This window comes from Rhinolophus sinicus, linkage group LG13, assembly GCF_036562045.2.
Source record: "Rhinolophus sinicus isolate RSC01 linkage group LG13, ASM3656204v1, whole genome shotgun sequence".
Taxonomy (NCBI): Eukaryota; Metazoa; Chordata; class Mammalia; order Chiroptera; family Rhinolophidae; genus Rhinolophus; species Rhinolophus sinicus.
Window position 1 is genome coordinate 7,995,562 of NC_133762.1, and position 26,012 is coordinate 8,021,573.

The 26,012-nt window shown below is 40.3% G+C and overlaps 1 protein-coding gene across 9 annotated transcripts in view; it reads right to left on the reverse strand.

The window, feature by feature from the left end:
- Positions 1–26,012, reverse strand: part of MCTP2 (multiple C2 and transmembrane domain containing 2) — a 394,026-nt gene that overhangs the window by 82,115 nt on the left and 285,899 nt on the right. For 5 of the 9 annotated variants that reach the window (XM_074317382.1, XM_019726683.2, XM_074317383.1 and 2 more), the window contains 4 exons: positions 25,827–25,938; positions 21,541–21,576; positions 9,654–9,818; positions 7,310–7,440 (listed from right to left, as the gene is read on the reverse strand). In XM_074317382.1, the coding sequence (XP_074173483.1) occupies positions 7,310–7,440; positions 9,654–9,818; positions 21,541–21,576; positions 25,827–25,938 (444 nt within the window). Of the gene's footprint in view, positions 1–7,309; positions 7,441–9,653; positions 9,819–21,540; positions 21,577–22,402; positions 22,493–23,189; positions 23,354–25,826; positions 25,939–25,968; positions 25,988–26,012 lie in introns of those variants that run through there. The other 4 variants (XM_074317387.1, XM_019726687.2, XM_074317385.1 and 1 more) reach the window with 4 other exon arrangements.

Consider the following 26,012-nt stretch of genomic DNA (forward strand, 5'->3'; position numbering starts at 1 on the left):
ATCCCCTGGGAAACGTCTGCACCTATCTCATTTCTTAAAGATTACTTGAATCATGAGCACAGAACACCTCCATGAAAATAGCCCTGCCTATTCTGGATGAAAGGGCCCCATAAACTACAGATTGGGGGGGGGGGGTTGCAGCATACACGGAATGGATTTTACATTTTCAGTTAAATAATGAGCGAATCTGACCGAGTATGTACTTTCTTTTACTTTCTTGGGGACTTCAAAGAGCAAAGTAAATTGATGTGCCAGCATCCCGTCAATCAAAATTAAACCTTGATCCTTTTGCACACGGATTATGCCCCAGCCTCTCAAGGTCCCGTCCCCCATCCTGGGAAGTGATGTATTAGGTCTTAAGAATTAATATAAAGCTACCCTCTCCTTGCTGTTAGCAACTAGGTCCCCTCTAAAGCTGACTTTCCATAGCTTTCTACAGCTGAACTGCTCTCTGCAGCTCTTCTATCAGCCTGGCTTCCCCATTCACTCCCACATTCTGGAAGAAAGGAGAAAAGACAGGAGTAACAAGAAATGAATTTCATGCAAAACCCTCTCATCTCAGCCTGTTTCGATCTCAGTCCACATTGCTTCAGCTCATCGTCACATCTGAAGGAGAACCAGAAGTTCTGGAGGTTAGCCAGAAGCTGGAAGAATTATTTGCATTAACCCCAAGTTAGAAAGGGGTTACTGTATTATCAGCAAAAGCAGAAGAACATTAAAAAAAAAAAAAAAGGATTAGACCTTCTTCAGAATTTCAGATCCTTTTACCAACAATACTCATCAAACCTTCAGAAGAGATTGAAGTATTGTACGAGCAATTTTTTTTTTAAGGCTCAAGAAAGATAAGTACTCTAAAGTCTAGAATCTTTAAGATATAAACATTCTGAAATACACTCATTAAATACATCTTTAGTATAAAATTATGAAAGGACAATTCGGGCTTCTTCCTCCACTTTCTATAGTGTACCAGATTCTATCCTGAGAAAATACTAAACAATTTGGCGCATCTCTGAATTCTTTTTAGGTGCCACAGAATCTCTTCTTTTCCAAAGCTTTCTTTCATCTTAACTGCTGCAGTCAGAGTACAAGACTAGCGCCTGAGAATGCCTAGGAGAACAGATCCTTCTCAGCCTCTGGGCAAATGAAAATACCACCTACTCCTTCCTTCTTTTCCATTCCTATCAATGCTACTCACTCATGGTCCAATTCCAGAATTTTACAGACATTGTTATACATTCTTTTTCTCTTCCAGTTTGTATCCCCTAAATTATTTCCCAAACTCCACACAAATGGCAACGTTTCATGAGCATTTACGAAAACTTAGCTTACTAGTGTGAATGCAAATTTTCTTTGAAAACTAAACTTAGTTGAAAGGCTCTCATCATGACTTGTTCAAGTATCATTTAAAAGTCAGACCGACATTAACAAACGATAGGCACTTAGACCTTTTTTTGTCTATGAAGGGCCAGGAAATAAATAGTTTTAGTCTATGGGCCATAAGGTCTCTGTGGCAAATACTCAACTCTCCCCTTGTAGCATTGTATCAGTAATAGATGATGCAAACAGATGAACAAGGCTGTTTTCCAATAAAACTTTATTCAAAACCAGGCAGCCACCTGGACGTGGCCCATGGGCCTTAGTTTGCTGAAGTCTGACCTAGAGAAACGGTAATAATTAACCTGTGGTGAATGACACTAATGGAAATATTTTTAAACTTTACAAGGTTGATTACTGACAGTGCAAACACCTGATGATAAAGGTATCAGAGATATTGACCTAAGAATAATTTTTGAAAAAGAACTTTTAACTCACGATAGCCCAGGAAACTATGGCCAACTTATCCAACGATGTGTTTCTAAGTAAAATAGGATAAAGCAATAAAACTTAAGAAATCTCTCATCTACCTAATAGATCGTCATGGACAACACATGCTCAGAGCATCTAAGTGAGAAATGCAATTAACAGCATAAACAAATAGGTCTGCTTCTGCGACACTGTGTGTGGCTTCATAGAGCAGAGGAGTGAGATGTTTGGACAATCATCCTGGCCCTTAGGTGACCAGGAAATTCTCACCCAAAGTCAGATCTTAGGATGTTAGGTCAGTAGCAGCTCCACCATGCTAATAAGCGTTACGTGATGGAAACAAAAGAGCCGCCAGGGATGGGTATGTGCTCAGAGAGGAGGTGCCATGGTTCATCCACAGATGGAATCCCATGGCTTCATGACCTCACTCTCGTTCTCCTCTCTAGTGTCATCTCGTGACACCACCCACCCTTCTCATTCCTTTCAAGTTTCTCAGCATCCGCTCCCCCTCCTCTCTAGGGCTTTGCCCATGTTGTCCCATGGCTTCGGAAGGTTCTTCCTCCAATCTCCTTGCCAGGCTAACTACCTCCCATCTCACAGGTCTCTGAGCTCCATCCTCCCAGGAAGCCGCCACCTTCCACCCCCAAGGCACTGCCTGCTCAACTGTCGAAGCCCCAGCTTATTAGTGCCTGCGGAGAGGTTCATATCCATACGATTTTTCACTGAACCCTCAGCATTTGGAAGGCTGTCCGATACCCGATTTGCTCTGTTTGTTGAATAAAAAGAACAAACGAAGGAATACCCATGGCGTAAGGAAACTCAAACTATTCCAATGATAAAGTCAGTGTTTTTGGCTAACCAACTAATTATTTGGCAGTCTCCATTTCCTCCCCTATATAAAAAAGGAGTGAGAATAAATGTATTTACTAAACGCCTCCCAGATTGAAAAGTCCATGCTTGTGTTCACCTGAAGAAAACAAGGACTGAATGACTTTTTTTTTCCCTCTGCAACAGGCATATATTAAAGTTCTCCACCTCTTTAGTCCACAAGCAGTCAACGTGCTGATGTGGCACCATTTCTGACCCCATTCTTGTCTTTCTCCATTAATCCCACAGCACTTTAATGTTTTAATTCAACACATAATTTTACCATATCAGTCAGCCAAACCTGCTCAAGTTTCACTCGCCATGATAGCTTTTAACCTCTTACTCATTACCATAACTCTATGTTTTATATTATAGACTGGTCAGCTTTTAACTTAAATGCAAGGGGCAGAGAAGAGTGCTATAGTTTGAAAAGCTGTAAATCTTAGAGACGAAGGAAGGAGGGGCCCGGGAGGAACAGGGAGAGTGTGTCCAGCCTGGCTGTAAAAGCACATCCACGACACGGAATACAATGTGCCCAGAGAAGCAGTCCGGCCCTGATTTCCTGCTTCACTGGAGTCACTAATAAATGGGTAGAATGCCGGAGCATCTTTCGAAGGCACCCTGAGGATTGAGGCTCTGAGGTAGCCCAGTTCAAATGGGCTGCAGCATTCTCCTTCCCACACTGTCCAAGCTAAATTACGTCTAGACTATTCTATAATGAGTTCGTCTCTAGAATCCCCTCGCAATGCAAAATAGACTTTAAGAAAATGATACGACTGCTTTCAAAGGGTACAGATGAATGATGAAAGAGTCTATAATTTATATTCTTGCCATTTTGTTTAAAAGTTGGAGCTGGGTAAACTTAGCTTTATTTCTTATTCCCCCTAAAACTTCACTATCTCTGGACCACGGATGGGCTCTAAGTTCAGAGACTGTTTTGGTTGGTTGGTTGGTTGGTTGGTTGGTTGGTTGGTTGGTTGGTTGGTTTTGCTCATGAATGGTCTGGAACTAGCAGCCACCATGGTTTCAAGGTGTGTTGGACGTGCTCAGCCACCTTCATCTCACCAGCTCTTACTGCCTCACGCATTACCTGTGGCTCAGGGGACGCCTGCAGGTGTGCCTGACACAACGGGATTTCAGAAAGCTCTGCGGGACTCAGGAGAGCCTGGAGGGAGGCTGGCTGTCAGGCAGGACCAGATTTAACCGTCTCCAAGCCAGCCACCCACTAACACAATGTGATTTCTCTTCCCGTAACTGACCGATATTCCAGCTTTTCATTCACAGCCACAAAAGGCAGTATCGGTCAGACTAATTTACACTGTTCCGTCCTTCAGTCAACAAAATCCTTCCCACGCCATCCTCGAAGATACCCACTGCTCACTTCTGTAAAAATATATATGTGTATATATATATGTTTTAAAAAGTCTACACTGTTTTGAAAAAAAAAAATATGCTAAATTTTACTAGTCATAGTTCCCACACTTAAATTGCATCATTTTAGTTGTAAATGTTGTGGGGGGGGGTCTATGGTTGCTATACTGAAAACCCTCAAAATTAACATAATAATAATGTCTGCCAACTGGGGGCTCAAAAACACCTAAGTATCAAACACATATTGCCGCTGAAAGTCATGATGAGCAGTGACCCCATTACACAGATGAGGAACCAGATTCCACAAGCAAGTCCATAGCCCAAGGTCACGTAGCCAGCAAACGGTGTGGTTACCCGCCAGCCCAGGATGTCCACCTCAAAAGCTGGTGTCCCTTCCCTCATGTCAAACTGCTGAGAATGTCCTCAGAAGCCACGCAGAACTTTAAATGAATAGTACCAAGGTGTTATCCAACACCAACATATGACACGGGCCTTACGAGAGAGGTATGCCGCAGTCACCCTGTCACGGTGACTTCTAATGCAGAAAGGTCTTTCCCAACAGTTGGGAGATGAAATAACCGAGCCTTGGAATGACAACAACCAAGAAAAGAAAAGAAAAGAAGACAAAAAATAAGTGAAATGTTTAAAAGATGAAGAAACAGTGAGGAAGAGGTGTGTGACACACATGTGCTAGCGTACTGTCTCCTGGAACTCTGAGAAGCGGGATGTATTTTAGGGTAGGTCTCACCCCACCTGGCAGTTTGCTGCAGGATAACTCTGTGCAACCAGTTCCCCAGAGACACTTCTGCTCCCTTTTGTATACCTCAGGAGAGGAAAAGGGAAAAGGAGACCAAAACACAAAGCAACAAAACAGTCCTTTAAAATCCATGAAGACAAGGGCAGAATGACGACTAAGGCAAGTGCACACCTGTTACAAACAGGAAATGGCAAAACAATAAATGGCTACCCGAATGACAAAACATGGAATGGAAGGGACATCCTAAACCCGTTTTCGTGTCTGTGCAGAAACGTAGCACTCCTTGGGAAAAGCATCTCCTAGTATGTGAAAGAAGCACGACAGCCCAATGACATGTGAAAGGGGAGTGCACTCTCCTTTGTACTCGCGGAAACAGCACGCTGGCCATTCACCACTGGAGGCCCAGATAACACTTCAGGACACCGAGTTCCCGGCATCTGTGCACTTACGTCGCTTATCCTTGCTCCATGGGCTAGCACAATGTGTGTGACCCTCCTACCAATGGGTGTTGGCCAGGCACTGGTACCTGTGTCACAGCGGTGACAAATGTCAGAGAAGTGTCTGAGGTGTCTCAGTTACCCTGTGTAGGTGGAGGAAGGAGAAATAAGTCCAGAGTAGAAATCTGACAGGCACTATGTGTAAAAGGCGGACACATAGTCAGATCTGTCATAGGAGCTGGAGAGCAGGCATCATCCAGTTTGCTATCCGAAAGCACCAATCTGCCCAGCAGGTGGTCAGGGCAGCAATGGCTGCCACCTGCTACATACACAGAGTGGGGATGAGGGAGCCGTGCAGAGCAATGCAAGCAGGGCTATGAGGAAGTGCCAAAGCCCACACAGGTGGCACTGCTGCCCTCCTACAGGCCGTCTGCACATGTGTGATGGAGTGTGGAGGTGCCGTGTCCCTTTCGGCGTGTGTATTGTCTACACAATAAGTAAGGAAAGTTACTGGGGTCAGGTTGGTGACAGCCAGGTAATTAAATATCCTGCACGTGCCAGACAACCCCATGCAACAGGTGCCCCTGTGAAGAAACACTAGACGAATGTCCCATGGGTTCCCAACTCCCCACCCATCTCTCTCAGGATGAGCTACTGAGGTGGGATGGGGCGATGACATCAAGAAGAGCCACCACTGTCTGTGCGCCAGACACACGCTCAATATTTCACAGGAAAAAAAATATTGCATGAGCCACTGGGTTATTCAGGGCTCATTCCATTTCTACCTCTACATTCCGTGTTGATGGAATTCTGGGCCTCTACATGTCCTCGTCTGTAAAATAAAGTGGTTATACTGGATGAATGGTTTTCAATTTTTACTTTTCAGCAATCAAACTCTTCCTTCAAATGGAACCCCAACAGGTAGAAGCTGAGATGCTCTGGTCCCAAGGGAGAGGTTTTAAGAGACAACCCCCCCTTCCAAGGGATTGACCTCAAGGCAGCGCCCTGAAGTCAGGGTTCCAAAATAACTTGGTTTGAAAAAGATGACAAATAATTGTTGAAAGTCCTTTAAACGTTGATGATCTAAATTTAAGACGTGCAGACAAGTCCAGATGGGTGCTAGACTTGTCACTGTGTAAGGTTTATAGATGTCTAATCACCATGTTGCACATCTGAAACTAATATAATATATTGCATGTTAAGTGTAATTGAAAAAAAGTAATTATTAAAAAAAAAAGATCTGTGGAGAAATCGAATGCATATGGGATGAAGAAAAAGCAGCAATTGGGTGTAATGTACTTGGAGTTTGAAAACACAGACTCCTGACCCTGGCACATGCCGTTCTGAAGCCCATGGCCAAATTGTTTGTAAACCTCTTGCACTCCATTTCCTCATCTATAAAATGAGAATAACGCCGCTAACTTGCAGTGTATTCGGAAGATCAGAGATGACGATACATGCTTCCACCAGCATCCCTTCGTGCTTACGAGTTAACCAGGGTGCAGACACAACCTCACTTAATTGGGTTCTTACTACCATCCTATGAGGAAGCGATAACACTCATAGCATTGTTTGTTATATAGGAATCAATTAAGCTGGGAGGGTCCAAAGTAAAAGAAATGAAAACAAAGTAGATCTTCTCTCAGTCGATTTCATGACAGTTTGCCACAAAGTTCATCAAGAACACTAAAAAATTCCCATCATTTTTTGGACACCTCACTTCATAATGTTACTAAATTACATAGTATTTCACTATGTAGCAAAACCAAAATTATAAGGGACATTGGAAATATAAACATTTCCCAAACGGTCTGATATGGCACGTTATTATCTTTCTTTACCGAATTCCTGACATGTACTATTTTCTTCTGCTTTAATTAATACTAAATTTTACCAATTTAAAAAATATATACATTTTCCCTAAGTGAGGGTCCAGCTTACTTCTGGCTCCTTACGGGGGTGGGGGGGTAGATATGAGGTTTTACTCTAAGCCCAACAGATAAAGACCAGCAGCCTCATGCAGAAACCAGCTCCACACACGGCTCCCACCACTTAGAAAGCAGAGTGGACTCACGTGCCCAGACGCTCCTCGTGTTTTTTGCTGTCCTTTCCCCACACTTCAATGTCCAAAATGCCCATCCTGTCAGAGAAGTAGTGAAAGTCAAACTCTTCCCGCCACTGCGGATTTGCACTCTTACACAGTGTCTAGAAAACATGCGGTTATAATATTTATTTTCTTCAAATGCCATTCATTGCAACAGCAGCTACACATTCATTTCATTTCTAAACGGCAGGAGGTGGGGATGATGTGGCTGTCTTCCCCTTCCAAAGCTATACTTTCCTCCTTGCGAGGAGAGGGACTTCGAGGTTTCAGGAGTTGGCAAACATCTCGACTCTTTTTGGCTGACCCCCTGACTCAAGAATTTATCCACCAAGTTAGAACAAGAAACCATCGGTTACATATACATACATATAAACGCATCTATAGCACATAGCTCAACAGACATTTTACAGTGGTTCTAATACAGACCATACTACTAACTGGTTAGTCAAATGCAAGTCACATTTTTTATTGGCATATCCACTCAGCACTGGCTTAAGAACTACATAAATTAACGGGTTGGGGGTCTTAACATCTGTCAGATGCGTTACACAAGAAACCCATAACGTGTATACTGGCTGCCTGTTTTTAAATCCGAGTTTACTGAATCAACTCACTAGCGTGAGAGAAAGACGAGGAAATTCCACGGCCCGGCCAATTTATAAATGAGCAAGCATGGTTTGAAAACTCCACGAGTGTTTCTGTGTTCTCCGAGGGTGATTTCAAACCGCTCGTGTGTCCAATTCGTTGGCAGGATTTTCACTTTTGTTTCATTTTTGTGGAGATTCACTTTGTGAACCAAAAAGTGAGCAGAAATGCTGGCCATTGAGTAGCGAGCTCTAAGGGCACAGCATTGACTATTAAATCTCAGTGCCAACTGTCACTGCATGGGAGAGCAGGGACAAGTCAGACCTCAGCTGTAACCAGCATCACAGAACATCATACAAGCTGTTTTTCACATTGGCCTTCATAGATCAGATCACGGCATTTAGAAACCACGAAGGAAAAAAAAAGAAAACCTATCAGACCACAAATTAAATGCAATATCCCCCAAGGGGGAATGGAGCATATATTTGGACTAATTCTACACTTCACCTTAGTCCATAGGGCTAAGTGCGTCTAGAGATGAATAATTTTTCTGCAAATCCTAGCCCGACCCTGGCTGGCTAAAGGAATCTTGATGGAGAGATGTGATCACCCTGGATACGCTCTCTGTGAGGTACAGCCCGACACCCCTTCATTCAAGCAATTTTCTGCGTATTTCTGCCGTAACTGGCCCTCAATTTTTCATATTTCCTACAAACGGTTTGTCCACATGGGCTTCCGTTGCTTTGGTCCTTATGCTGGTGTAAATAATGTTTAATATTTGATTTTTCATTGAAAGCTGTGCAGCACAGACAACCTCCTGCCTCCCTAAATCATTTTCCAACTTTTCTGCATCTGTTATGTCTTCTACACGGGAAAGCCCAAACTGCAAATATCCTCGGGTCGATTTTCAAAATCTTCCACTGATGTTTTTTTATGATGTGGCTTTTGGCAAGTGACTTAACTTTCAAGTACCCTAGTTCCCTCAATCCATAAAACATAGGAAATATTCCTGTCTGAGAGCTATGTAAAACTAATTAATTACCATGGTTTGGAGACTATGGTTTTTGAAATAAAAACCACACCAAATTACTAAGATTAAAAATTAAATGGAATTTGGATCAGCACAGTAAGATGACTGATTTTTAAAGACAGCTAAAAATGCCATTACTTTTGTTCAAAACAAATCACTTTTAATACTTTAGGTAGTTTATTATTTTTTTTAATCATAGTAAAAAAAAAAAAACCCAGCAGCACTAAAATTTTATTTTTGGTCTAACTACTAACAAGTAAGAAAAAGCAAACAGTATATAATTTTGAAAATATTTTTTAGTTGTCTCAAATATTGTAATGCGAATATAATGTGTGTTGTTCTTTTACATTTGTTGGACTTTGAAAATGTTTAGTTATCCTTTCCCGCATTCTATAAAACAAAGTTTGCTTATTTATTTTCAAAATGAAAATACATCATGCATTCAAAACTGTGATTTAATAAGCTTTCTCTAGCTCGTTACTGTATTAAAATAATCTATACTAAGTAATCAAATGCCCATATTAATTGACTGCATCTATATAATTATTTTGTTTTCTGGGATAATCCTAACATATTATAGTTAGGAAGATTAAAAATCATTTCCATTCTTGTGAACTTTAGAGTGGGAAAACATTCTTTCTCTTTCTTTTTTTTTATTTTTAAGGATCCTTTCCTCCTCAAAGAATTGACAGAACTTACCTTACTTTTATACCTCTGATCTCCCAGTTTTAACTGGACAAACATCTCTGTCATGTTTCCTCCTGAGACATTCTTCCCTTCCAACAAAGTTATACTTATAATCCCGTTCCAGAGTTGGTTCTTTTTCAAGGAGTCTGAGAGCCGCAGGTTGCGTATCAAAGAGGACTAAAGCAAAAAAACAAAGATGACAGATCAACTTGCTGGTGATTCCTGAGTGCGGCTTTGTTGATAAGAGGCATTCCAGTTTTCAATGTGTGATTAGAAATAGCACTCCACTCCCTGCCTGGTGAGTGTGTTATTATGCTTCATCGGTTGTGCAAATCTGCAATCACAGTTATGTGATTTCCTTCTCAAGCACCGGACGTATAGCAATATAGGGAAGGGTGAATATGAGTAACACTTGCATTGGACACTGGCCTGCACTCCCACCCAGCTCCTTCAACCGGACCTTGGGCTATTTTAATAGTAGGCAGCGGAGAAAGGCATTCTGGAAAACAGAGATATACCAACAAGGCATTGCTTTGCAGGAAACAAAATACCTCTGGGCATTTAGAAATAATGGTTTTGCATTTATCCTTTACACTTGAATCTGTCCCCACTTTCCTTTATTCCTTGGGCTACTACTAAAAACCTAACACCACTGTGAGATTCGCAACTCCAGATTGAGTCTGCGATGAAACGGATCAAACCGCCAGCTAAAGGAGCTTTGCAGAGCTGGGGGGAGGAAAGGCTGTATAAAGTACTTTATCCAGTGCCTGGAACCCAGTAGGGGTTCGGTAACCATTAACTTACTTATTTTTTCCTTTTCTAAATTATGTAACTCATGTCCACTCACACACACACACCTTCAATGGAATACAGAAATAAGCAAATGTCCCCTATTATTAAATGATAAAGAGAGCAAGCGCGCTTTATTTTTCATTTCCATTATGTAAATTTTCACACACACACAAAGGTGGAGAGGTTAGTGTAAGGAATCTCCACGCACTTATCTACCAGATTCGACATTTTGCCAGTCTTATTTCATCTATCACTTCATTGGTTTCTTTTTTTCCTGGCTGAAGCATTTGGAAGCAAAACCCGTATTTGTTTTTACATAAGCAATGTGCTATGAGCACAGTCAACAAAAGGAGCCCTAGCTCCCTGGATATTGTTCAATACTCAGCACACATGCACATTTTCCTGGTGGTCTCAGCTATGGCTTTTCATGGTTCGTGGGTTTGAGTGAGGATCCCAACACAATCCACACAAACAGCATTCAGTTGGCGGAGTGCATTTACGCTCTCTGTTCGGTAAGGGAAACGGCTCAAGCAGAGACTGCTTTATTTGCAGGAGAAATACATGGAGTGAAGAATGGCACCGAGTATCATAGTCAAGCGATGAATTTCTAACACTATATATTCACTCCTGTCGTCTGCTCAGTATATCTTCGAGGTCGTTTGGACACCAATTTGCCCGGACACAAGTTAGTCACAATTTATCACAACAAATGGTATGTCAGTACCGTGTTAATTATGTACCAGCTTACCTCACCCAACACACGTCACTCTGCCATTCTGAATAAATGATGCCACCAATGACTGTTGGCGTTGATCATTTTATAACTACCTTAAACACAACGCATTTGAGGAAACCTTGACTTTCAAACTTCATATCCATGTTGCTTTTCTCTTGAAATGCGCGCACACACATACACACACACACACACACACACACACACACGGTTTCTGGAGGAGCTGAGACAGAGAAGAGAGGACAGATAAGAAAAGAATTAATTCCGTGTTTTCCCGAAAATAAGACTAGCTGGACCATCCGCTCAAATTTGTCTTTTGGAGCAAAAATTACTATAAGACCCGGTACTTATTTTATTATATTATATCATATCATACTATACTATACTATACTATACTATACTATACTATACTATACTATATTATATTATATTAAAGACCTGGTCTTATATTATAGTAAAATAAGACCGGGTCTTACATTAATTTTTGCTCCAAAAGATGCATTAGCGCTGACGGTCTGGCTAGGTCTTATTTTGGGGGATACTCGGTTGTAAAAAGAAAAAAAAAAATAACCCTCTCCTCCGAAGAACATGAAAAATTCCTAACTTCTATTTACAGTTGGATTGTGGATCAAATATATCCCATAATGAAAGTTTATGAAACAGTTAAAGTTATGCAATTTGTATTTGTTAAGAATAACGCACACCATCCACTATATAGGTAGATGGATAGACACGTATATAAATATACATGTATTTACATATATGTTTGTGCATATATATAACACAAACAGATTAGGTAGACGTTTGTACACCTAATCTGTTTTACAGATTTTTAAGTCTACAGGCTAAAAACTTCTTTCTTTAAAAAGAAACTGAGATTTTGATTCATATGTCCTGCTGCAACTTCCTTTTTTTTTCCCCCTCCTGAAAAGTTTGACTTGCCAACCAGCAAGCTAATGCATGACCTGTCCCATGGCCATGCTTCAAAGTTCCGACAGATATATTCCTCCCTAAACACTGAAACTATTTCAAGATCCTTTTTATAAAGAAGGGAGTCAGGTCCACAGGGGACCAAAGGGCATCGTACAGTCTGGCAACTGCCTAAGAAAAATGGCAGTGCTTCCATGAAATATGCCCTAAAATAATTTTGCGGCATGGTATGTCCTAATTTCAAATTGGATGTTTATCTTGGAAAGGCTTCTATCTAACTTGTCCATAAAACAGCCCTACTTAGCTCTATGAGCTCTGTGAAAATGGAATCCAAATCTGGTTATTAAGGGGACCTAGAGATGGGTTCCATATGGCAGAACAGCATGGGAGGCCAAGGCCAGGGGCCGGCGTCAGGCGGGGCTTGGCAGGAGCGCCTGATCTATCCATGGACACTCGTTGCATTACACCATAACATCTGGATTATTGCTTGTAATGTCCCTGGGAAATATCCACTTTCCATCAAAGACTTTATCTATCTCAGTCGGACTTTGAACATTTTAGCATTTAACGAAGTCATGTTGGATGTGACCGACTCGCTCTTTGCTGTCCAAGATTTTTTTTTTTTTTCCCCTCTCCCTTACTAAAGGCAGGGTAGGAAAAGAGAAGTACTTTTTGCAGTTTTACAGATAGAAAAGAACACAAGACCATTATTCTACTTAGTTCACCCTAAATATTCCTGCAAAGCCCACTATCGGGTTATGTCTAAATAAAGTTTCATCTGCTATAGCTACATATTCTGGACGTGTGTATGGGCTCTAAAGAAGTTTCTTAATTAATTTAACATTCCTCCTCCACCCTGGTGACTTGTGATGGGGCTTAAGAGTGGAGGAGTTTGGTTTGGGGGGGGTTGGGGGGGTAGCATCTGAGCCATCCTGTGTTATGCTCTGATGCAGAGCTGGGCTCTCAGAATCTTTTGTGCTCTTCAAACACTCCCTTTCTCCCCACAATAAATCGACTCCTTTGCACTCACTCTGTTAGCTCAATAGCTCAGGTTTTCATGTCTGTGCTGGAGTCTGTAAGTGAAATTTGTCATCTTAATGCAGCTTGGAATGTGAAAGGAGAAAAGGAAATGACCCATCAAAAGAGAAGCCCACCCCACCTGAACTGAAACAAACACGGGGAGATAGAGTAAAGTTTCTGGGTCCTGACCCTAATTTCTCAGCAGACATAACGGATAAAAAATAGTACATCAGGGTTTTGTTATTTTCCTCCTTCCTCCCAAAGGATCAGAACCTTTTACTATTTCTATTTTGATTCATTCATAGGCTCTCTCTCTCTCCCTCACCCCCACCACACCATATCCACACCCATTCTTCTAAACAGAGTGACTTCTCTCTGAAAGACACAAGTGAGTTCTTCCTAGCGAAAACAAGGCGTGAGGTTTCACTTACAAATATACTGACTTTCATACACATGAAACAGCTTCAAAACCATGAATTTACTTCCGGGCCATGAAAAGCCCACAGAGAAGGAAGGAAGGGAACAAAGGGGACAAAACTGAAAGGATAAGCTGTGGGGTTTCTGCTCGCTTCCAACAGGTGGAAAACCCTCAGGGGTTTCTGACTTGCGAACAAACTCTCAATACAGTGAACGGACTGTCATCCCCGGGACGTATAAAACAGATGAGAGCCTGGCTGCATGCGCTCTATGAGATTTGGGCCAAGTGGGAAGATGGTGGCATGGACTCCAGTATCCCATTTGCTTGGCATGGCTGCAGAGGAAAACCCAGAGATGACGGACATGTCAGCTTGGTGCCTCCTATCTGTCCTGAGCCAAGGAGCGTGTCAGAGAGGTCAGGAGTAAAGAAATGCTGAAAGGGAGGCATGGGCTCCAAAAGCTGGGGCCTCAGCAGCATGACCTATATTTCACTAAGCCTTGGTCCAGACCTGACCAATATCACAGGGTAATAATGCAAACGATTCCCTCAGGTGTAACAAAATGCCAAAAAAAATTAAAAAGATAAACGTTAAAAAGAGGGGCAGTGAGAAAATATTTTCACAAAGTTTTTTTGGGTTTTTTTTCTCTAGTAGGGCATACCTCGCAGGTGTCAAATATGCTACGGGTACATTTCACGTCATCTCAGTTACAGAAGTATAAAGAGATGCTCCGAGGTTGGCCACGCATCTTATTTTGACTCTCATTTCTATGTCAGAGTCACAAAATGGGTCGTCAGTGAAAACAATTCGTGTTGTGAGTCAAATGCATGGTAGAGCAAGATTGCAAGTATGTTGAGCTTGCTTCGAGAAGCTAAGGGAGAACAGTCAGTCTAAAAAAGGTTCCTGTGAAATAGTTGTTGGAAGCTTTTTCAGCATGTGAAACCACTGCTCATTGTCAACAACTTTTATAGCGTGACATGAGAAGAGCCACACACTCAAGGAACAGGCTCCAGAAAACCCTCTTCCCAGCAGCTCCTTTTATCATCTGAAAAGAGTCCTGTAGGCATCAATTCTGCTAGAACTACACAAAAATCTTTGCATGAGGATTTAAAGAAAGCCTTTTAAATTTCCCACATGCACGTGGAAGATGAGATTTATATCTGCAGGTGACAATTCTGTCACAGTCACAGGGATGTGAATAATCTCTGTGTACAAAGGTATTAGCTATAAAAGTTTTATATTCAGTTTAATACTTTTTTTAATTGTCAGGGACGAGCATTGCTCAGTTTGTGCACTGAAAAATAAAACTCAGATTAAGAGATTAAAAAAATATTGATAAAACCTATAAATCCTCAGGAACTGTCAGGGTTTAGGAGCAGGAAAATGCTTCTAATGCATTTACTACTATTAAAACATAAAGAAAAAAGAAAAAGGCGGCCATGTGATACAAGATTTTCTTTGTTGCCCTGATCTCTAGGAAGCTCGAGTTAAATGTTGTGTTCATATCCAATAATATTCACCATTTAGTATTTCTTGATTCACCTGTGTCATCCTGGTGACCTTCTCTTCTGTGTTGCATATTTCAACGCCTCTTCTCCACTAAAAATCCTTCAGCGTTATCCTGTCTAGGACTGGGGCAGGAGTGAAGCATGTGAGGTTCTCGGAGTATAAAATTTAAGAAGGCCCTCCCTCTTGGGTTCCGGTAAGGGCAGCGCTGGCACCTGAGGTTAGGTGCCTTCTTATGTTTTGGACCCTGGGCACCTCCTTGCCTCACCCTAACCCCAGCCCCACCTAAGATTTAGCAGTGCTAGTACCTGCCCACAAGGCCTGCCCTTCTCACACCTCCAGCTTTGTCTCCACTCTTCCCAGCATCCCACTTTCATCACGGTCCACCCGGTGGTGTTCCAACTTGAGAGTGCTTCAGAATCGCCTGGAAGGCTTGCTAAAAGATGGCTGGGCCCCAGGCCTGGAGTTGCTGATTCAAGAGGTCTGAAATTTGCATTTGTAACAACTTTCACGTGATGTGGATAGTGCTGGTCAAGGGTTCCCCTTTGAAAACCAAATTATTTGGAGCCTGATAATCAACAGTTTGGAGCTCTTGCCAAACCCCATGTTATTTTACTCAGCCCTGGCTCAATTCACTTCCTCCTCCTCATTTGGTTACGATTCACTCCAGCCTCCTTTGTGAAAGTTTCCCCAGGCCCCAGTGATGAGCTCACCCCACCCACCCAGCTGCAAGGCCAGGATATGGGTCTAACTCAATACCTCCCCCCAGATCCCAGGGGGCGCCCTCATCTCTCCTACTATCTCCTCATTTCTGATGGCCAAATCGTATTCATCTTTGAATCCCCAGGACAGTATTCCTACCAATATAGTAATGTGCTCAGTGAGAAGTTTCTGGCCAAACGTGATTCGAATGTCACTGAGAGAAGAGATTTGATGAAAAGATGAGGAAGGCAGTGGCTCTGTTCTTCTGGCTGGGAACACACACAGGGTTTGAGAGTGCCACCAGATTCAGGGCCTTCCCTGGGCATGGCAGAGGCCTCCAGAGATGGGGAAAGTCTCTAGAGGTCACTGTGCCCAGGGTAATGCTGACCTGTACTTTATAACAAGGCAGAAGCACTGGGGTTACGATAGTCAGCAATGGGCCTGTGCAGTGTCACATAGATAGATAGATAGATAGATAGATAGATAGATAGATAGATAGATAGATAGATAGGACAGATATGTAGACAGACAGGCAAATAAATCAGGTAGATAAGATGAGATCCGTAGGTAGGTAGACAGATATACAGGTATATAGACATAGAGCCACGCATGGCTGTTTTGAGTAAACAGTTCTTCAGTCCTTTGAGTTCAACCAAGAGAATAAAAAAGTAAAAGGTGTTTCTATGGGGGGAGGCATTTAAGAATCTTTGTAAATGAAAAAAGAACACAACAAATAAATAGTCCTCTATTAATTGGAACAGTGTTTCAGGCACAGTATCCTCCCTTCAGTTCTTCAAACGGACTACTTGCAAAAGGCTCCTGGGAGGCCAGATTGCTCAGTGGTTAGAGAGCAATGCTCATAACACCCAGGTCGCCGGTTCGATTCCCACACGGGCCAGTGAGCTGCACCTTCCACAACCAGACTGAAAACAATGACGTGACTTGGAGCTTAACTGTACCCTCCACAATTAGACTGAAGGGCAACAACTTGACTTGGAGGTGATGGGTCTTGAAAAAACACTGTTCCCCAATATTCCCCAGTGGAAATTTTTTTTTACAAAGCTTCTTGCTTGTACTACTTCCTGCACCGACACACAAATAAGTGGTCTGAGTTCAATTTAGAGAAAGAGGAGCAGTGACAGAGGGCATTCCCTCCAGTTCTTTGATAGTCCTCTTTCAATTTAAGCTCCTCTACATTAAACTAGCTTTGTGGCAAGATCCCTGCCGGGAGCTAAATGTGTTAAAACCACGCTTTGCCAGCCACCAGAGTCCAAGTTCTTAGCAAAACAGCAGCGCCTCTAAACATACTGTCTGCCAAGTTCTTAAACCTGCAAGGAGGTCATACGTGAACCTGTCCTCGCCAAGTGTTCAGAAGCAGAATTGACAGTGTCCGCCTGTATGACTGAGTCCAAGGCAAAAGCACCCAATAATTTGCTGAGACGTCCCAGGTTTCACTCATGTGGCCACGCAGCTAACCCACAGAATCCCAGCCCAGGGAGGGACAGAGGCATATCCGGGCGGTCAGGACTTACAAGAGGTGCCACGTCACCCCACGGCAAGAGAGCACGAGCTATGAAACATCCAACGACCCAACTCATCTACTGTGGGACGAGTGAGTGTGAGGAGGGCAGACTTTCAAAAGCCAACGTGGAAAAACAAGCAGAGAAAGGGGGTGCCGGTCCACATCACAGGACAGCTCTCGGGGGTCAGGACCATCCTAATAAAGCACAGCATTGTTACCAATCCCGTTTTTCTGAGAGGCTGTCTGCCTGCCCTACACCCTAAACATCATGGATAGAAACAGAGGGACAGACAGCACAAAAGGAATAAGGGAAAAAGTGGAAAGGGGGGAAGACACAGGGAGGGAAGGACCTAAATTCATGGAGAATTCTCACCATGTACTACTTCATGATTCTCACTAAGAAAGCACACTTAAAAAGTGCCCCCACACACAGACACACACACAAAAGCCAAAAACAAGGGCTTAGCCCCTACATTGCATATTGGAATTCAACAGGAAAAGAAAACTGTTACAGGTATTGAAAACAGAGGGTACATAAGGTAGAGAATCGTTGTCACAGGTGATAGAATTGCTGAGAAAGCAAACAGAAAATACCGAGATAATGTAAGACACACAACAGAAGGATGTCTAATGCTCTTAAGCTAAGGCAGGGGAGAGTGGCTTTTTTCTATAAAGGTCAGATAGGGAACACTTACGCTTGCAGGCTATTGGGGCTCTGTCCCAACTACTATCAGCCAGAGACAATGTATACACAAATGGGTGTGCTGTGTTCCAATAAAACTTTATTTGCAAAAACAAACGTAGGGCTGGATTTGGCCCTTAAGCTCAAGTTCGATGACTTCTGGGCGACAGAGACAGAAACAGTAAATACCAGGGTCAGCATTACCTGGTTGAAGCCGAAACCAAAGCAGGTCTGGCTAATGGAAGATGTGGAATGCAGCCTATGTCTGAGACACCACGTGAAACAGAGGGAAAGGGGAGACACACCCAGCTTTTCCCCGCTCCCGTTCGCTAGTGTCCTGACAATTCCTCTCATTGTACAAAGCCAGCTGCAGGCCAGCTGACAGGGGGACCTTGAAAATGTACCCTGCAGAGATCAGCCTCTGCAATAACAGAGAGGAAAAGAAATAAAAGGATATGAAGCCCAAACAGGCCAAAAATTGGCACCACTAGTCAACTAATTTCATACAGAAAAAAAAAGTTACACTAGTATAGGACATATGTCTTACCTTAGATAGGTCATGTCTCTTACTTTGGTTCACTGATATATAACTGCATAAAACGGTGGGTCAAAAGAGAGGCTATGTAAGAAAACATACTTATCTGAGCACAAATTAATCTAAAGTAAATGAAGTCCAAAACTAAAGGGGTATGTGCTCATCAATAGCACCTATAAAGGCTCAGATAATAACAGGTGTGTGTGTGTCCAGATTTCTGAATACAATGGGTGATGCATCAATTCCATTTATCATTGCATTTCTCCCATTAAACTACCTAATGTAAAAGAAGTAACTAGTGTTAATTTTCTATCTCTAGTACTATTATATACATTCAAGAGAGAAGCATTGGAAACATATCTATTCACAGCAAAAATTGTGTACAGATACATGGTAAATAACCAAAAAGAACTAGTTACCTGATTCGGGCCATATTAAATTAAATTCTCAATTCTCTTTTTGAAATGCTCATCACAAAAGTAAACACAGGCTTTTGGATGAAACCTAAACCCATAGTTGAAGGCAATCTCTCCATATTTCCTATATTAAATTCAAGGTCGGTGTAGTAAGAAAACAGTTTAGATGAGAGTCTAAAAAGACTGCTACTCTGGGCTCCTTCAGATGATGCAAAATTATAAACTTATAGCTTGAAGAAGCAATTACCTAAATCAAGTTATTATGAGAATATGATTGAGGTGAAAAAAACCAGTGGCATTTGACAGATAACATACCATGTTTCCCTGAAAATAAGACCAAACCGGAAAATAAGCCTTAGCATGATTTTTCAGGATGAAATCCCCTGAACCTAAGCCCTAATGCATCTTTTGGAGCAAAAATTAATATAAGCCCTGGTCTTATTTTCAGGGAAACATGGTAGTACTTCGGACTAGTAAAATTTTAGATACTCAGAGCTAAGTAATAATCTTCTTTATGTCAAATTTCTGCTACTTGATTTTTAAATATAATATGAAAACCCTAAAAAAAGAAGCTTATAGTTTAAGAATCTCCAGATAGATAGTTGATGAGGGTATTTCAACAGCTTTTATAGAGGGCTACTCACAGCATGTACAGAATTTTCCATGGGACTCATTTTCATGAGCCAAATGAGAGGTACCAAAGAACCTAACAAGTGAAATTCTTCACCAATGTATAAACTGCATCTCTCACATATTTTAAGATCATAAATAGCTTTCAAAGAGCCCTATTCATCTAAGGTTTTATTAAACGTAGGTATAAGGCTTGGGCATTTATTAAGTCTCTGAGCCCAGTGCACTGAAGTCAAAATTCTAGAAAGTACCATGATATGGAAAAAAGAAGACAGCAATTCAGTGGTAAGAGACACTGCAATACAGACATAAACACTGCTCTCTGGGATCCTCTGTTCCTTTCATATTTTTGATATCTTTATCCAGGCCGTCCACATTTTTTCTCTCCCTCTCCATTCCTTTGGCCATTCTTCCATAACCTCTCCTGTCTTCCCCAGACTACGATATTCCCCAAGCTCACAATTTTTCTTTCTAGCCTTTATGTTCTTCCACAAACTGCCAGCGCTCTTCCACAGGCCAGAGCTCCCTAACTAAAGATGGTTATTGATGTACAGTACCAGTGTTTTAGTGCTGCAGCAGAATCAATAAAGGAGAAAATACTGCTTTGTCAGGATTCACCAAAGCATGCTGGGAAACTTGACTGCTTCGGATGGTTACAGAAACTCTTAATATAAGAGAGCGAGAGCTGGGTTCCCTTCTGTGGCAAGAAATGATGTTCTTCTACCCTCTAGTGACTATAAAGGAATAAGACAAAAGTTGCAGGGGTTTTTGAGATAGCTTTACTTTACTATTTATTGTCTCTTAATTGTAATTCTAAAAAGAACCTGAGTTTTGGAAACCAAGTGAATGGGTAGGATAACAAAACACCATATCAGAGTTGTTTTTAAAACATTCAAACTGCAAAAGGATACACATTTTAGGAAGAGTTAGAACTTCGATTCCTTTGAATTTTAAAAGACAAGGTTGGAAAGTTTGCCTTTCTTCCTAAACAACTAGTACCTGTCAGGTTACAAATCAATCAATATCTCTCTCTCTCTGTCTCTCTCTCTCTGTTTCTCTCTCTCTCTCTCTCTCTCTCTCTCTCTCTCTCTCTCTCTCTCTCTCTCACACACACACACACACACACACACACACAAACTCTTTGTTTTAATCTCCTTATTTTACAGAGAAGTAAACAACTGAAGCACAGTAAGGTCAGAAATTAGAGCTGGCATATATCTGTGCACAGATGTGTGTTTAAATAAGTGCATAAACAGAGATTCGTCACATCCCTTGCCCCCATACACACACACACACACACACACACACCACTGCCATCCCCACGTTGGTCGTTTCTCTTTACAAAGTAGGCGAGTGACTGAATTAAGTTATAATTTTTAAAAAAGTTTTGTTTGTGTATTTTTACATTAATTTTTACATTTAGCCACTTCAGTTACACTGTGCTAATTTAATAACCTGATCATCAATAATGCATTCCTACCTTTTTTACAAATTAGGCAGCAGTGTAGAATTGCTTAGAAAAAATACTAACAATGTGAAAATCACTGGTAATTCATGAAGAAATATTTAAAGAAACTCACCCCCCATCCCCCCCCAAAAAGTAATAAATGGTGTGTTTTTTTAAAGAAATAAAATGTATTTAGAAAACTTACCACATATTCCTTTCAATTAATCTTTTCATTGTCCCTATAACAGCATAGCTAGTTTCCATCTAATGGTCAGTAACTTCCGAAAGGATTAAATCTAACTGTACTACATTCTACATAATCTAAGCTTAATGAAGTGTAACATTCTAACATGGCCGGCACATATAAAATGTCACCACTAAAACAAGTGTACGTTCAAACATCTGGCTAGGCCCTTATTAAATGAAATTTTAAAGGGGGGAACAGCCAGAGGAAAAGAATACTGCTACATGTAAAGGGTGGATAATATCAATCATATATACATTTGTGTTTGCTACAAAGATGAACATTTCACCAAACGATATTAAGGAAAAAAACAGCTCTATTTACCTTGTTGACACTTAACCGCTTCCGATTTGACCAACGCTAAGGTTTGTATCCGTGGTACAGTGAAACATGGCAAAATGAAAGAGAGAAATAGAATCATTAACAAATTAATTACATCCTTATATTAGTTAGACGGTGCAGACTACATTCAAACGATGAATTCGCAAGTTTGGAGGTTACAGAGGAAACAAGTTTGGGCAAGAAAGCAGTTCAAAACAGAAAAATCACTTTTCTATGGTTGTGTTACATTCTTCTCTCACAGAATTTTCAACAGTGAAAATACAAGGACATACAAATATTGCTCAGTCCTTAGGCGTCCATTTATGTTTTTAAATGCCTTAAAACATGATCATTTTACCTCTGAAAACAAAGTGGAAAGGCAGATTTTTCCTACTTGAAATATTCAGATAGTATTATGAAAAGATTTAAGAAATTCACGGACAACGTTAGTTCACGCTTAGGTTTCCATAGGTTTAGATACTAGCAAAACAATTCCATTGACCTCTCCTGATTAAATGTCAATATTCTAAATAATAGGGGGGAAAATTCTGAGTCATTCCTGCACAATTGAGAAAAATAGACCAATACAGCACTGAGGGAGGGAAGAAAATATTTTTCTGAACTGCAAGTAACTTAACTACTGTTCTCTTCTGATCTCTCATTTGTCATGCTAAGGCAGCTGAATTTCATCTACAATTAAAATCCTCTCATTACTCCTGTCACCATCCAGTACTGTGAAGCTCTACTCTGGCTAGTTAACCAGCTAACTAGATGTTAAAACTCAGATAAATTTGGGAAATTACCACTCAATTATGAATCTAATTGAGCAGACCACATTCACTATTATGCTTAAGGAAAAAAATACCTTTAGGCAAATAACCTATCCACTTTGCCAATTCGTCTTCCCAAGAAATGAGAAACCAGAAGATAAATAGTCTTTGGGGAAAATCCACTTCCATGCCACTAACCAGTGACTAGAAACATTGGTACCGAAATGACTAGAAAATATTCCCCGTTAAAAGCTCATCAGCTGGTGATACTGCGAGTTCAACATTCAGCAGCTGACACGGAGTTGCAAGCACTGCAATCTGGGTATTAGAACCAGTTATTTTTGTATTATCCCAACAACATATTGACAAGTATTTTTACCCAAAACAAACACCAAAGTTAATTACCATCGTATAGGTATGCAAGGCTATTTAGGGTCTTTTGATATAACTCATTTGATTTTTTTCACAACAATCATAAAAGATAAATAAAGATATGGAAATTAACAGAAAATGACTGCTGCTTACTATTTATATGAACAGCTGCCCATATATCAAGTACCTACCCCATGCCAAGCTCTATAGTTGATTCTCTGGTTCTTCACAATTCTGTGAAGTAGATAACCTTTTTCATCCCCATTTCACAGATGAGGAAATTGTACCTGAGAGGGGTTAGGAGACCCTTTGAATTTGACCTGATCACTTAATTTCTCAAAACCAGAAAATTTTGGGGCTGGGATTCAAACCCAGGCAGTCTGATAACAGAGCCCATAATTCTAACTATAAAAAGAGTTTGGCAAACTCTTTTTGCCAAAATATATATATTTATATTTAAATAAATAAAAACAGATTTCAGGTGTGTCTGCCTTCCAGCCACTGCCTTACCTTCTAACTCTACCATGCCCATGGACACTTAAATTCCTGGACATGAAGCAAATTCACCAACATGTTACACACGTTATGATTTTAGCCAGCTTGGTTCTAAAGCAACAAAGATCGCCTCAATAATGACGAGAAGAAATACGGGTACGCAACTGAGAATTCAAACTGAAATCTCTCCATCAGACTTTTAGTTAAAATGGAAATTTACAAATTATTCCCAACCAATAAACTATTGTCTTCAGTCTCGAGTATTAGTTATTCCCATTTAAAAACCCAATTTAAGAATGTCTTTAAATAGTTACTTAAACTCAATTTAAATAAACAAACGTTTTCTGATATCTACCATGTCCAGAAGGTCCCTGATATTCACTGTATGTTGAATCACATCACCCACAGCCCAGGATAAATTATTCCTTGCTAAAGTAAACTTTAATCAAGTATATAAACAGAAAAATAAAACTACCGATTGGAACAAATGAAAGCAGGCATGGTTTTCTATATTATAATCTCCACACAAGTATATATACATATATATTTTATATATATATAAGTATATATATTTTATGTAAGTATATATATATATTTTTTATTTTATATATATATATATATATATATATACACACACACACAATAAATACATAGTACACTAGACCTCTGCCAAACAAGCAAAGAACAAAGAAAATGAGACAGTGCATGAACAAGCAGATATACCGTCTGACAAACTCTCAAAACAGGAGGTAGGAACTCAGGAGAGAAAAGCCAAAGTAAGTAAGATGACAAGTGTGGCCACTTTTAGGACTCTGAAAAGATATTCTTTGAGATGTTTTACAAAGGCAAACTCAACCTGCATCTAACAGTAATTGCTCTGCAATCTGAATTAAATTTTAACTAAGAGAGCATTACTTTAAAACTCCAAGTGTTTGCAATATTGACATACATCTCAAGTGTCAGAATGACAGTTAAACATAATCCAATATATTACGGAAAAAATTCACAAGGCGAATAAACGTGGAGCTATTATGCAGCTTAAATAGGCTACTATTTTCATGGGGAAATCATCCAACTTAACAAACTTAGCAAACAAATATATAAGAAGTTATTAGAACATTTCAGCTGGCAATTGCTCAGCCATGTGACAAATGACACTTCTTTACATTACATGCTATTTTAACCTGGCATCCAGCTTAAGTAACCAGTCACCTACTGTTCACATCGATATTAACTCCAGTGGTAATACTGCCAAGACTAAGGGAAGCTGGAGAAAAATCCCTTTTTCTTTACATTTGATAGAAAAATAAATTTATTTTCAACAGCAATTTAAGATATTTCAACATCAAAATATCCACTTTATAAGTGTCTCAAATATCAACAGTGCCACTGGGGGGGTGCGGAATGGAGTTTTTTGTGTGTTTTTTTCAATTATTGTCAAGCAAATTCTCACAAATAAAGATACTGAATTAAAAACAGCAACTATTTAGTTGACCCTCGGGCAACTGAAAAGTCACAGTGCAGTTTTCCTACTTTTCTAAGCCATTTTCTATGAGTTTACTAGCAAATCAGTCCTAATTTTCATCATGAAAGTAAATTACAACTACAAGCAAGGTGATGTCAAAATGAAGGATATTTTCCACATCGACCCCACTGACTCAATTCAAGAGTATTATTGGAGGCCTAATTTACAAACAGGCTTCCGATTTTCTTGCCAGAATATCAACATGCTACATTTGAACACATTTTAGTCCTTTTTTCATGTAAGTATTTTAGCCGGGTTTTCAAATACCTTTCAAATAAGTTACAGTCAAAGGTACTTTTTGTTCTGATTTCAGTTCTTGGAATTCCAAGGTATAACCTCTGCATAGAAAAAATGATCATGATTTGTAGTCACATATTGACTCATGAAGAGTCCCAGCAGTATCAATCCCAAAATCCAGTGCTCTTTGCTGGTATTACAGAAATCGTCAGGAGGTAATGCATTAACTAGAAATTTCCGTATAATAGACCAGAGAACTTTAAAGTTTGCAATTTCCTAAAATACTCTCAAAAGAGAACTTGGGAGCTAAAAGAAAAAAAAAAAACAAGAAACTGACATGCTGCAAAATGATACCGATCGCCTTAATAATGTACCATGCAATCATTAAATCCTGGGAGCTGCTTTTTCATAACTGAATAATGCCCAAGTCATCTGGCACCTAAGAAAACTGTAAATGGAAACCTTAACACTTAGTAAAATTATATTTCAGATGATCTGTTACAAGTAAGCCTAATGAGTAGCATATACATTTTAAGAATAGCAATACTATTCACATTCCCAGCCAAAACACACAGAATGCCTGGATAGATTTTTCTTCCCAATGATGTAAAACAGAGGATATGTGTGTGTGTGTGTATATATTATATTATATATATATATATATATATATATATATATATATATCCTCAGAACCTATAACCACAAATACGTTCTTTAACTCTCTGAAAAATAAAGGTTCTTTAACTCTCTGAAAAATTATTTGTCATTCCCCCCCCCAAAAAAAAAAAAAAACCAGTTACAAAAACATCAGTCACCTGGTAGCCCAGTAATCAAAGGACAATTGCAATTTAAGATTTCAAAACAAAACAAAACAAAAAAAACACACTTACATGTCTCTTGAAATCACCCTGCTTTACTACTAAGTTCAAATTTAACACAATCACTCCCATGTCATCTTCTAAACTGTTCGGATCTTCCAATTTTAAAATGTGTTCAGTCATTCTACAAGCGAAAAACAACAAACAACGTTACCAGGTATTGCAGAACTCTAGTCTTATAACGAATGCCTCCGGAGT